General features: G+C 31.0%; 1 protein-coding gene across 2 annotated transcripts in view; it reads right to left on the reverse strand.

Annotated features, from left to right (window-relative positions):
• LOC107438429 (short-chain dehydrogenase/reductase family 16C member 6) overlaps positions 1-15,119 on the reverse strand; it is a 36,663-nt gene that overhangs the window by 21,012 nt on the left and 532 nt on the right. The window contains exons 1-2 of one of the 2 annotated variants that reach the window (XM_016050727.5): positions 6,239-6,445; positions 2,154-3,426 (exon numbers count right to left, since the gene is read on the reverse strand). In XM_016050727.5, coding sequence (XP_015906213.3) covers positions 2,154-2,372 — 219 coding nt within the window. In that variant the 5' untranslated portion in view covers positions 2,373-3,426; positions 6,239-6,445. Of the gene's footprint in view, positions 1-2,153; positions 3,427-6,238; positions 6,446-15,119 lie in introns of those variants that run through there. The other variant, XM_071184338.2, reaches the window with a different exon arrangement.

Below are 15,119 nucleotides of genomic sequence, written 5' to 3' on the forward strand. Positions count from 1 at the left end.
CCAAATTTACAAAAGCTACTTGGAAAATTCTTAGAATTTTTTTTTTAAATTTCCAGGATATTTAAATTTTTTCTTCTTCATATTTTATCTAATACGATTCGAAACAAAATTATGAAAACAAATGTATTGAATGAGCAATATGCACAGTGTGAAACGATTATTTTAAATGGTCATATCTTGCACAATTTTTAAAAATTTTTGTTTTCAAATTTTCAAATTGTATTTTTACTATTAATTAAAAATTACTATAAAAATTGCGTTTAGATTTACTGAATATTTCTGCAGTTATGATCAGAAAACTTTTTTTGATAAAAATGTCTATATTTACATTTTCTTTTGTAATGCAAAATGAAAGATTCGAATCATTTTTTGGATACAGTTGATAAGTTAGAAGATTTTCGGAAAGCATATGCGAATAAAAAACCGAAACAGTGAGCTATTGCCTTTTAATTTGTTAGTTATCCTCTCTCATATGTGCAATAAATCAGCTTTTTCTCATTTGTTAGTTAATTTTTTGTAATATTTTATTTGCTTCTACAGATTTAAAAAAAAATTAGCGCAGAAAGTAAGTACAATACTTAATTGTCCCGCAGTGAACTGATCGTAAAGACACGGTTCCCAGAAGAACACTAAAGTCAAGAATCGTTGGCTGTGGTCAGTAAGCGTGTGGTTGACCACCTTAACTAGCTTGCGTAGATACTGAGGGAGCGCGGTATCGGCCCTCGTTAAACTGTTCTACCGTAAAGTGCTCGACTTCGAGTGCAGGTCGTTAGACTACCAAAGCAAGAGTGCCATCCCCTCTGCAGAGGATCAAAATTGTGATGGCATCTCTTCGGGTCATCCTAAGGGTACCCATAGCCAATTTTGCAGCTCTAGTGCGACGTAAATAAAGTAAACACCTACCTACCTTAAATTTCGTCAGAACTATAATTTGTTCTTTCTTTCTTTATAACTTTATTTTACTTTTTCGAGCAATTGGTAGTATTTATTATGATGTGTATAGAAGTTATTAATTTAATATAAATCACAACAAAAAAATATTAATAGAAATGAAATATTAGTTTACACATATTCATAATGGAAATTTAAAATTAGAAAATGCAAATATACAAGAGATATCGATAATGGCTAATGCCTGTGTAATATTCGATTTTCTTCAAAAAAAGAATTCAAACTGACTTTAACATGAACATATTTTCTGTACCCTTTTAAACGAGGTATTAACCAAATACAAGATTATTGATATGTCATTTGGCATCGAGTGTTAAAAAACACTTTTTTTTCTTTCGTAATTTGTTGCCGGTCTCTAAATAACTTCAATGATAAATCGCGTGACACTTCTAAAGACATGATTCTCTAAATATTTTTGGAGAAATATTGAGTTAGTATAGAAGTGTTTCCACAATTTCTTTCCAATCCTTGTATTTTTATTTGGAGCTTAATTGACTTCAAGATTTTTTTCTGCGATTACTATACTGAAAGTAGGCATTTGATTTAAAAATTTAGAGCATCAATCTAATGCAATTTATTAAATTAATTAATAATTTAATAGAATAATTTAAAATATAATACTATTGTAAACTTCTAATAAGTAATGTAATTAATAAGCAATGAAAAAAATTATCTCTCGATAATGTTAGATAATCGTTTAGGTGTAATTACTGCCAAAACTAATCCATGAGAGTATTAGTATGGGTGATAGTTAAAAGTCAACCACCCTGCATTTTTAAAAGTTTTTATTATATGACCGGAAATAATACTTTAATGTTTAAAATTTCGAACCCAACCAAAAATGATTAGTCTTGCAGTGGACTGATCGTTAAAACAAATCACCGAAACCAAGCATCACTGGCGGCGGTCAGTGTGCTGGTGGGTAATCACTTGGATCAGTCTGCAAAGAATCCGAGGGTGTGCGGCATAGGTCCTCGTTAAACTGTTCTGCCTTAAAGTGCTCGTCTTCGCTCCCAAGTCGTCTGGCTACCAAAGCGAGGAGGGCATCCCCTCTGCGGAGGTTTAAAATTGTGATGGCATATCTTTGGATCATCCTCAGGGATGTTTCCCAGACTGTCACCAATAGCCCATTGTGCATCTCTAGAGCGAAGTAAATGAAATACAAGAACAACAAATAAGATTAAAGTAATATGTTTACGTACCTGGTTGATGTCCCACAAAACCATAACGGCACCAAGGTCAGACAATCTAATGGCTAGTTCTTTTCCCAGACCATGTCCTGCACCGGTCAGGAGAATGATTTCCCCTTTTATGCTTTTCTTCGGTTTTGGAAAAATGCACCAAAAACATCGGATGAAAGGATCAGCAACCATCAAAAAGAAAAGTTTGATAGTGTCCACCATGAATCGAAAGCAACCCATGACAGCGAGAGTTTATTTGACCACAATTTTTTTTAAAAAAAAACGAAAGTTAATTCAATGAAAATTGGTTTCTCCCATTGAGAATGCAGAAAAAATAATTCTAAATTGCTTTTTTAAATCGGAGACTTTTTGCTTTGTATCTTAACTAGTAAGATAAACTTAAGAGTTACGAACTGAGCATTAAAATGTTGAAACACAAGCGAGCAAGATCAACTTATAAGCAGCAACACCAACTTCATACAACAGTGATTTAAACTTAGTAGCATCAGAAGCAGTGTCGACTTTGAACTAATCAGTCGTTCATACGTGGAGAGTGAATAGTAAATTAAAATTTTGAGAAATCAAACGAGAGGAAAAATCGAAAGAGTATTTTGATTTCCAACAATTTGTGAGGAGCGACCTTGGGTCTTTGTAATTGGTGCCGGCATAAAAATATTTTCGAGGGAAATTGCCTTTGTGGTTTACATGTCAATTCCTCAAACGTCAAGTTTTGATTGTCAGCTGGGAACATTCATCAATTGAAAATCATGCGGTCTAATTATGTCAACTCTCTTTTTATTTCATTATTTTAAATTTTGTTTTTTATTTATATTCTCTATAAAAAATAACAATTACTTTCAGTTATTGACTTTTTATACTATATCAGGTATTTAAAGGGATTTAGCACCTTTTTTAGATGTAAAAACATTCGAATTTTTTTTCCGCTACGATTTTTCAATTTCTTGACATGAATTGCGAGAAAAAAACTTTGTAAATACTCAATAGCAATAAAGCTTAGTAAATAAAATGTTTTTTGAATTATTTAACTTTATAGTGTGACAAACAAAGACAAATTGTGTGGAGCAACAAACAGACCTTGTAAGACTATATATTGTCATCTAGAATGCGGACCATTAAAAAATTAAAAAGTAAGTGAGAAAAGTAACTGGCACATCTTCACTGTAAAGTATAGTTTTTAATCAGGCAATACTTGTTTTGATGACTTTAGTTCCTCTGTTCTCGTAACAAAATCAACTGGTATATTACATTATACACTCTATTCAAAATGAAATTCCTATAAAAAATAGAAATAAAATATTGTTATAAAAAATAAAAGTAAACTTTACAGTAAGAAATTTTTAAACTCTTTAAAATCATTGGTGCGAAAACGAAAAAAATATTAAACAAGTTTTGATCTTATGATACAATCATTATAAATGTTTATTGGAGTAGAACTTCTCTAATTAATTATTTATTGATGATGCAAAACTTCAATAAATTGGAGCTGCCAATATTTGAAGTTATGAAATCAGACCCATTCTTTCTTTAAAGAAACATAAATTTTTTTGTCGGATGAAGTTTTTTAATCTGCTGAACGGGCAGTATGATGGTCAGAGAGCTGATCAGAGAGGTTCGAAACCCGGTCAGAGGGTTTTCTTTCCTTTTTTCTCCTATCTGTACTGTGGGAACAACAACGTTGGAAATATGGTTCTCACTGAAAGAGTGCTTTTCCTGATAACCGAATGCGGACTCGAAAAAAAAAGGATTATTGATTTCAAAAGAAAAAGAGAATAGCCGTAATCTAAAAAATATTATCCCAATAGTATATTTCATTTTATAACGTCACCGAACAGCCGACAGACTTTTCAAGTTTACGACTACTAATGCTTAACTTCGTATCCTTGCAATTTGGAGCCCAAAACAGAAGACAAGGGAACGCCTGGATCAAGTATTGAGAGAACAAACCCGCATTTGCATTTGGAAACCACGAAAACATCCCATGATGGTATTAGGACTCTAACCCATGGTCCGTCAACCTCTGAGATATTTTTCGTCAGCACTGTGGTCTGTGCGAGTCGGGTGCGGAATTCGAATGGACCAGCCATAGCTGGGTTTCGAACCCGATTCACCTCATTGGAAAGCGAACGCTCTATTCCCTGAGACACCACAGCACCCACTATTATCCCAATGGATTTTGTACACAAAAGAGTAGTTTAGACACAAAACCAAATACAAAAGCGTTTGAATAAACATTTAGATTCTTCACGCTCAGTATATGGGAGTATAATACAAGTTTGAAAGTAGGGTTTCAATAGTTTGGTCTGGACATTGGTCATAAGTGTAGTCCGTTTAATGTTATTTTCACGTTTTGCACATTTCGCTATCTCGCGGAAGTCGTATTTTTAAATTTTTTATTTCTCTAGAACTAATTTACTAATTCCTATTAAGTTTTGGATCTTGTTACTTTAAGTTACCTTACTTAATATGATTCAAGAGACTGTATAACTTCCAATTCTAAATACTTTCGACTATTAGTAAAATAAACAATATAAAATAATAATTGCATAAAATTATCTTTGGCAAACGAGTTTTAGATTTGAGCTTGCAATTTGTTTAAAACGCAGAATAGATATAGCGAAATTAGTAAAAGGTGAAACTACCATAACTCCCCTATTTAGAGTGACAAGTATTCAAATCATCAAACAAAAGGTATTCAAAGTACCCTTTTATGTTTGATTTCGTAACTTTAAGCATAATCTGCATTACTTAATTAGCATACTTTAAGTTAAGGTCTCTAACCAATGAGATTAAATCTTAGTATTTAAAATCAAACCAATATATCAAAAGTTATACAGGTAGCAAAAAAAAATTTCTTTTTTTGCTCATTATTTAGTAAGAGTATAACGCAATTCAGTAATATTACAGAATTAAAAATTTAATGTAACATAAAAGCAGTGATGAAAGCCAGACTGGTACGCGTGCATTGATTCTTCAAAAGGAAACATTTAAATATTAATATGCCTCAGAATTTTTAAAAAAAATCATTATCTAAATTCCTAAGTTTATAAATGTTCTTTTATTTTTTTTTATTTTTGTAAAAAATAGTCCTCTCCAGCAGTTAATAAATGTATAGAAAATGTAATCTGCAACTACTATAAACAATTAACCTTCCTTTTTTTAGGCTTATTGCTGCGAGACGATGCAGTTTTAGAAAAATTAGAAAGCATGCCGTTCTCAATTAGCCTAATTTATTTCAGACAAATAAGGCCTAAGTAGTGAAGGCTTGCTGTAAATATTAGAATTATTAAAGGTTGAAAGCTATAAGCCTAAACAAATTTACTCTGATAGAGTCATCTCATTTTTTAGTTAGCCTGAAAACATTTGGGCTGATTGTATTAAGTCTAAAATATCAGGTAGATAGAGAAAAAATACAAGATTATTTTAAGATTAGTCTACGACGCACGTTACGTTACTGCTGAAATGTAGATATCAGTCGTTCTGAAGATTACCTAGCAAATGTGGGAGTTAAGTAGGGTGATCAAAGTGCCCAAAAATTATTCAGTTTCCCAAATTACCTCTGTAATCTGCAAGCCTATTAGATAATCTGCAAATCACTTACTAGGCACTTGTTACAGTGAAAGTAAGATCTTCGCTGGAACAACAGCAACGTTTCTGTACACTAACATAATGTTATTTATTTATTTTTTCGCCATCTAAAAATAAATTTTAAAAGTGACTGCAATCAACTCAATCGTTGCAAGAATTCCATCACTTTTAAAAGAATTCTAGCATTCAAAGAGTTTCGAATATTATTACAATGAATGAAATGAATATTTATTTATTTTTCAATAACTTAAGAATCAAGTCTATCCATAGAACTAAACAATCAACGCATTGGATGATAGAATATGAGAAACAAACTTTAATGATACGGAAACCATTAATGCACACTCTTTGGCTAACCATTTAAATTACGAAAAACCCTCAACATCGCACTTTAACGGATTGGCTGGGAAATGTGCATATTAGGGTTTTACGAGCTTTAGTGGTAATATGTACACGCATCAAGAAATTATAGAAGCAAATACAAATGATTATAAACTTACCAATTGAAATATGAACGATTTTAACATTACTTTTAACGAGTAAGAAAATCATTGACACGCCAAGAAAAACAGAACGCATTTATGTATTAGAAACAAGTTGCAATCTTCCAAAAACATAAACATGGACCAACCCTAATCATGGACATCGAATATTAAAACTCAACGAACGTACGAAACTAGCCCCGGCAATCTTCTTTTTTTATTATTATAATTTTTAGTAAACTAGGATTATAATTAATTCTTCGGAAAAAAACAAATGGTATTTCAAGGTGAACGGGGATAATTTATCATAGAATATTACACGGAGTATCAAGGCTGTTAGATAACCAAAATCGTTCTGGAATTTTAAGTTTTGGTAAATCCTTTTCTGTTCTATTACGTTAACCCTTTAAATTGAGAAGAAAAAACAAGTTTGAATTCGATTATAGGCTTTTTACCTACCAAAACGCAATTCTCATGGTTTCACGTGCTCAATTTAATATGGATCTTAAATCTTTCCTTAAAAAAAGTGTAATATTTTAATTTGTTTTCTTTTCTTGGATATTTATTTATTTGTTTGTTTATTTATTTATTTTTGTAGCGCCAATTTTTAAGTATTCATTGAAATGGTAGTAATGCAAAAATATTACGCGACATAAAATATCACTTTTATCACTTTAAAAGTAATTTAAACTTTGAAGGAATTCCTTTGTAAAAAATCAAATTACTGTACAGAAAATACATAATACTTTAATATTTATACATTTGTTTATATATATATATATATATATATAATATATAATAAAAACAAATGTATAAATATTAAAGTTCAAAATGTAGAGATAACAAGGGTAAAATTACAGAACAATGAAAAAAGGGGAAAAAAGTAAAATAATAATAAAAATAACAAAAAACCGGAGGGAAAAATGGACAAAAAATTTTAAGAAATCTGGAAAATAAAAGATATAATCTTTTTATCAGCTCACACTATTATATCCGCAATATTATATATACGTTTATATTTGCAATATTAGAAAGCACTCTTTTTTGCGGGAAAAATTACAGAACAATGAAAGAAGGGGAAAAAATAAAATAAAAATAACAATAAAAATAACGAGAAACCGGAAAAAAAATCAATCCGAAAAAAAAGGACAAAATTTTTAAAAAAAATCCGGAAAATAAAAGGTATAATCTTTTCATCAGTTCACACGATTATATATCAGTTCTAATCTTATATATCAGTTCCCACGACTCAAAAAATGTTGCAAAAAAAATTACAACTATATATTATATTATACTGTATATATATATATATATATATATATATATATATATATATATATATATATATATATATATATATATATATATATATATATATATATATATATATATATATATATATATATATATATATATATATATATATATATTCGAAACTTACTGTTAAGAAAAACAGTAAGTTTCATTTATTGCGCTTAAGCAGCAAGTAAGCAGAACTCATTAGATAAGTTCAAAATGAAGATAAAACAAAGAAAAATTATAGACACAGGAAGAAAAAAAAAAGGGGGGGGGGAAATAATAAGTAAAAACATGACAAACAACAGTTTAAAAAAAAAAGAAGAAAAAAAAGGATGACATTTTATTTAAAAAAACCGGGGGAAAAAGATATAATCTTTTCATCAGCCCACACGATCATATCCGCAAAGCAGAGTGCTTTCTGTTTTGCGGATATAATCGTGTGGGCTGATAAAAAGATTATATCTTTTTTTCCGGTTTTTTTAAATAAAATGTCATCCTTTTTTTTTCTTAAATATATACATAAATATATTTAAAAAAATATTATATATAAGTGTAAATTCATTTGAATCCTCTACTCGATTTATAGATTACACTTTATATTTCGTTCTGTAATTTTCTTACATTTTATTTTTTTTGCTTGATTTGTCTTATTTCGTAAAATGTTCTAGCTTCGTTTCAATTATTTTGTGTGCTCCTCACACTATTCTGTCGATATATTTTGATTGGCTATATATTAGACATTTATGGGCTATATATTAATAAAATATTAGAAAACACTCTTCTTTGTCGATACAATCGTGTGAGATAATGACGAGATCATATCTTTTCATTATTTTGTTTTCCGGTTTTTTAATATTTTTATTGAATGTTTCAAAAAATATTATATTTAACTAATTTTTCTTCTTCTATTTTTATTAATCTTCATTATATTATTTCCCATGCTTTTTTTTAATGTTTTTAACTTATTTTATGAGTTCTTTATACTTGCAGCTTATGCACAATAAATAAAACTTTTTATTTTTCTTAATTTTCTTCGCTTTTTCTCTTTCCTTATTATCTTTTTTGTCTTTATTGTGCTGTATATAGTATTACGACATATAAAAAGAATCCAATTCCAGTACGCAAAGCAATAAATAAATAAACGAACGCTTATTCTGAATAAATTTAAGATCTAATGCTAATTAATTTGTGCAGATGGTATTTTAAGTTACAAAATCAGACGCAGAAAAGTATTTTCTTCAAATAAACACACCTTTAATAATTACTTATAATTAAGAAAAATCAGAGCATGCATTAAAATTTCGTTTCAGCAGGCTTCAAATTAAACTTTGTATATCAATCAGTTTTCAAAAAGTATGTCTTTATATTCGAAGAACTATTTAGTTACCTAAATTCATGTTTAACAGCCTGAATCAAATCGGTTATTCAATTCATGAAATTGTTACTGCTCATCCATCAATTGTTAAGTACTGCTAATCTCCAGATATTTTTTTCTAATGCTCTTTTTCCTTTGCTTTTATTTCTAGAGTTTCCCCCCCCCCAGAGCTTTTTTCTGAGGTTCTAGCATTAATAAGTGTCACTCATTGCATAGAAATTCCCAAACTCTAGAGCAGGGGTCGGCAACCCGTTTGTGCTTAAGGGCGCAATACTAATTTTGAAAATCACCGAGGGCGCATATTTTACAGATAATCAACAGGTATAAATAGGCATTAAAAAAAAACAGATTTCTTACAACTTTATTTTGTTGGTGTCATACATAATGATACATATAATTCAGTGTGAAACTTGGGTGTCCATATTTTCAGCTAATTTCTTATAATTGGGGATATAATCAGAGTTCCCGGTCCTTAAACAATTATCTAAATGTGAGTCATTAAGCTTTGTTCGGTACTTTGATTTCAAGTATTTCATATTTGAGAACAAAGACTCGCAATTGTATGTTGTTGCACAATATGAATAAATTTTTAGCGCACATTTCCTTAAAATAGGATATTATGAAGCTCGAAATACACTGAAACTATTTCAAGGACATCATCTTCAGTAACACTGAATGGATTTATGAAAATCTCAGAACGGGTTCTAATGCTGGGATAAGCTAATAGAAGAGTTATCTTCAAATCTAGAAGAAAACTCTTCTATTAGCTTATCTATAATTTCTAAATATGATGTAGCAGTAAAATTTTCATTATTCAAATTTAAACTCTCAACAGTATATTTTATATTTGGGAAATGTGATAATGATTTTTTCAATAGATGGGATTTCAGCAACACTAACTTGCATTTGAATGCATTTACTGCACTAATCATGTCAGCGATATGCTGATTTTTCCCTTGTATTTTTAAATTTAATTCATTCAACTTAGCCGTTATATCTGTCAAAAATCCGAGGTCGATTAGCCGATCCTTATTTTCTAATTGCTCGTAAAATTCGCCTCTTGATGCAATAAATTCCTTTATTCCTGGCAAAAGCATGATAAACCGCTCAAGTATTTTACCTCTGCTCAGCCACCTCACTTCAGTATGTAAAAGAAGATCTGTGAACTGAACGTCCTCATCTTCTAAAAGTAATTTAAACAATCTGTATTGCATAGCTCCCGATCTTATGGAATTAATAATTTTTGTTACTATCGTAAATACGTGTTGAAAACCGATTGTTTTTCCCATAACATTTCCTGATGTATGAGGCAATGATAAGAAATAAATTTCGGGAATAAGGAATCCTGTCTACATAAGGCAATAAATCCTTTTTTCTTACCAGTCATCGCTGGTGCCCCGTCTGTTGTAATTTACGATAACTTTTGTACAGGTAATTTTACATCTGTTATATACTTTTTAAAAGTAGAAAAGATATCTTCTCCTCTTGTGCTTCCCTTTAATGACAGAACTTTAAGGAATTCTTCTTTTGTTGTAAAATCAGAAAATACCATCTTCACGCAAATTGCTAATTGTGATATATTTGTCACGTCTGTCGATTCATCCGTCTGTGGCGAAAAGAAAATACAATTTTCCATATCATTTGCTAATTCTGCCTCCAAATTCTCCGCAATTCTTCTAGTAACAGTTCGTGCTGATAATTGCAACGCGTTTATAGCTGAAACTATCTCCTTTTTATTTTTAAATTCTTCAAAAAGTGAATCAGCAGCTTCTAACATGGCTTCTTTCACTAATTCTCCATCTGTAAATGGTTTTTCATTCTTAGCTAGCAAATGCGATATTTTATATGACGCGATCGTTGCTGCTTTATGTTGTTGCAGTGGTTTAGTAAAAAAACTTTGCTGGTTAGTTATTGAAGATTTTAAAGAAATATTTTTTTCCCTTCTAATTTCAGAGTTCATTGGATAGTCACTATCAAAATTGGTATGAACGGTCTTAAAATGTCGTTCAATATTACTTTTCTTGGGAATCGCAACACTATTGTTACGCAACAAATAAATAAACTTCCCTTTGTAATCAACGAAACACTATAGATGTTCCCATTCATCGTTAAAATAATATGTTCTTTTTCTTTTACATTTATCCATGAAGGGTGTTAAAACACAAAAAACTAGAACTATAACAACTCCATTTTAAAAAGAAACACAACGTTATTAACAACGTTTATTATTTAAAACTTAACGAAAGCATAGCAAAGAAGCATTATACCAAAGATAAACAAACAGAAGCTCAAACATAAAAGCAAACTGAAACTAAAACGACAAGTTACAATACAGTCACAGTTAACCTAGCTGATGCGTCAGAAACTACATCAGTGGCGAAACTAGATCACCCATCCAAACTAGATCACTGGTTAATTTAGGATCCAGTTCATCGCTTTCAACAAAGGGTTTTGAAGGAAAAGAATTATTTCGGATTACTTGGTTGTTTTAAATGCACGGTCTACGCGTGGTCTATTCGAAATACGATCACACACTAACAAAAAATACGTGCGTGTTATTAGATATGCTCAAGGTTAGCAAACTGCTAATCTATGCACAATCCTAAACTCAGCTGACTACTTGCTGTATATCGCCGTTTGACAAAAGTAAATAAATCGCTCTGGCTATCATACATTTACATTAGTCCAGCGAGGGCTCATTAAAAATCGATCGGGGGCGCCGCGTTGCCTACCCCTGCTTTAGAGTGACACTTGATTCTTGTATCAAGTCAACTAGTATCAAATTTCACTCACTACATGCAAATTCCCCAACTCCCAGTGTTTATGGGGAAAGTGCGTAGTTGCAATCAATTCAAACAAATTCCATTAAAAATATAATTTGAACAATATTTAATTAATAGTAATCAAATTTAAATAGTGTTTTAATAAAATTAAATAGTGTTCCATGAATATTAATTTTTGTCAATATCTTAAAAACCTGGCATGATAGAACAAAATGGCTGATCTTAACGCTTTAAATGCGCAATATTTAATTGAATTCTGAAATTTTATTTTTCAAGACCGTAACATTTGCTATAAAATGTGATTTAGCATTAAGTGAAGACTAAAATTTAAACTAATTGTTATGTTCAGCATTCTTTATCGCACAATAGAAACGTGTGTAATAAAAACTCGAAAAAGTTATATTTATAACTTGGAAATTTACCAGAATCAACTTATTTTATTTAAGGTTGAAGAAATCAGTTTTTTTATATCATATCTAAGCCTGAGCACATCATCTTTTTTCTTTCTTTCTTTGGTTTAGTCTACTTTGACCAATGTCAATGAAGTAAATCTTCAGGAGCAAGAGGTCTATCTCTAAACGGTTCATTAAAACAATTCTGACACTAATGTCTGTTAAAATTAGATAAAAAATACTTGTTATTAAAATATAAAACACTATTCATTTGATTCAAATTGTATGGATTCAAGATGAATAAGTACCGATTATGTTTAAGAGATCGTTATTGAGAGAAGTGAAGGTAACACATGAAAATATCTAAATAAGCAAACTTTTCAGAATAAGCAGAAAAATTAAAAGTACTTACAAGAGAAGGAAAATACGAGACACAGAAAAGCAAGTTCCTCTTAAATTTGAATATAATAGAAATAAAAAATACATTCCGAATTGAGATGGAGTAAAGAAAATTTATTAGCCGGTCAATACTTCGTTACCCGTAATAAGAACTCCAACACGACGTTTAGATTCACGATTCTTTAAAAGCACATTTTACATGTGATCAAATAATTCCTTATCCTTAATTTGTTCGCCAAGTTTCGGTTAAACAAATAATATCATAATCAACAGAGCTGTATTATTCGTGATTTTTGGTTCTCAGCTCCTCAAACATGTTTTCTTTATTATTTTCCAATTCAATTTTATCTATCCATCTACCTATCTATTTATGTATCTCCCTTCTCTGTATATATATATATATATATATATATATATATATATATATATATATATATATACACTCTTGTGCAAATTAATTTATACAAACTCAAAAATTTTTAGTGCATAATATGATCTCCACGACACTTTATTAACATTTGGACACGATTCGGCATGGATTCGACTAATTTTTTACAGTCATTTATAATATTTGTGTCCTTGTACCACACATGAATTAACGCCGTGATTAGCTTCTCCATAGTTGTACAGTCCATATTTAATAGGCGATTCTTGCATATGGCCCCGAGATTCTCGATTGGGTAGATATCCGGAGAGTTCCCTGGCCATTCCAATGTCTCAATTTGATACTCAGACATGAATTTCTTGACAACTTTGGACGTATGGCAAGGAGCTAAATCCTGTTGAAAAATCCCTGTTCCATCAGGGTATCGTTTCTTCAACTCTGGAACAACTTTTTTACCCAGAATAGTAATGTACTGCTCAGAACGCATCATACCGTCAATAGGCTGAAAAAGGTCCAACCCTATTGCAACCGAAACAACCCCAAAACATCTTCTTTAAAATACACGAAAAAAAAATTATATATATATATATATATATATATATATATATATATATATATATATATATATATATATATATATATATATATATATATATATATATATATATATATATATATATATATATATATATATATATATATATATATATATATATATATATATATACAGCCTTCGTAGGTCCAGCATAATCAGAAATCAAGGGAAGAGGGGCTCTAGATTGGTTGTTTATTTACAATCAAGCAGCCTATAACGATTCGCTCACTTCTTGGAGATTTTCATCTTGGCTATAATTGGTCACATTTATAATCCAAGCTTTTATTCCTTGTAAAATTTGCTACCTGATCAAAAAAAAGTCAAAAATAGAGTTTTTTTTATTTAAGAAAATACCAAGCAGAAAATCAGATCGTCAAATGCTGGTCTTACCCCTCGAGGAGAACATTCATTCAAAAATTCGTGCTATTAGTTGTTTGACCAAAATTGCACCGTAGTTTATTGAACTTATTTGCGTGACATTCAATTGGGTGTAGTAATAATGAAGTGAAAGCAAGATATCGCAGGTAAAAATGACACGACTGTGGTGGCGGTAATGGGAGCGTCAAAAGATGTTGTCTAGAAATTAAAAAAACTGGATGGAAATGCTATGTGATAGCATGTCGATAGTCGTTGTACGAGCATTACACCTCAAGAATATGTACTACCTATGTAGGTGTGTATGCACCTTGCAACCGCTACCGATATGCGGGTTTCTGCCAGAAGCATTTCACGGCGGCAAAATCACGTTGGTTTGCATGCACGGTTTTACGCATCCTTCTTCAAACCACGTTAGAGTCGAGAAGGATGACGTTGGTGTAAGGAACGTATGGGTTGGGGTCACATCAGCAATGGTCCAAAGTGATGTTCTCATAATAATAAATGCACATTGTCTCTACTAAATATGTACGTAGTTTCATCTCATACATCAACGTCTATTATTAATTATTCCGAAAAATTCATTTCAATTCCTTACGTTCCTTTGCAATTGTGAAACAGTGTAGTTCAGGTAACAAATCTTAAAATAAATAAAAGCTTGCATTATAGTTGGAACAAACTAGAGCCAAGAGAAAAATCCCCCCGTCCCCAAAAAAAGGAGTGATTCGTTTAAAGTCGCTGGATTGTAAATTACCTACCCGGCTTTACCTCATCATCCGGTCTTACCCCATTCTATTCTGACCCATATGTTACTGTGAATGACATATATGGGTAATTGTTGACTTCCACCGGCAAATGTTGAGAATCACAGAGTCGCTTTGGGAAATGTCCGAAATATATTACTAGGTCCAGTTAAGGCCTGGTTTCTTAGAACTAGCTCCTTATCTGGGCGTCAGCGGAAAGTTGACGTAGAGCTGATGCCAAAAAAATACTTTTTTGTTAGCTCAGCGTGAGCAGTCGGTCCAACGCTGACCTTATCTCTCATTGCGCATGCGTTAATAACGTAAACAAATATTTATTTTGAATTTGTATTGATTTTGTTATTGTCGACCAGTGTTTTAGAGAACAAATAATGACTTTGTCCAAGAAAAAACACATTATAGCTGAGCTAAAGGACGAGTGCTATGTTTAATGAAGAAGCTATGTCAAAATCTTGGCTGATTTCAATGTGTTGTTGGATGTTGTCTGCCATTGCTTCTGTGGTTAACGTCACGTTGTAATCCAACTGCAGTTGAG

Source organism: Parasteatoda tepidariorum, chromosome 10 (genome assembly GCF_982258835.1).
Source record: "Parasteatoda tepidariorum strain Cologne lab strain chromosome 10, Ptep-v5.0, whole genome shotgun sequence".
Lineage (NCBI taxonomy): Eukaryota > Metazoa > Arthropoda > Arachnida > Araneae > Theridiidae > Parasteatoda > Parasteatoda tepidariorum.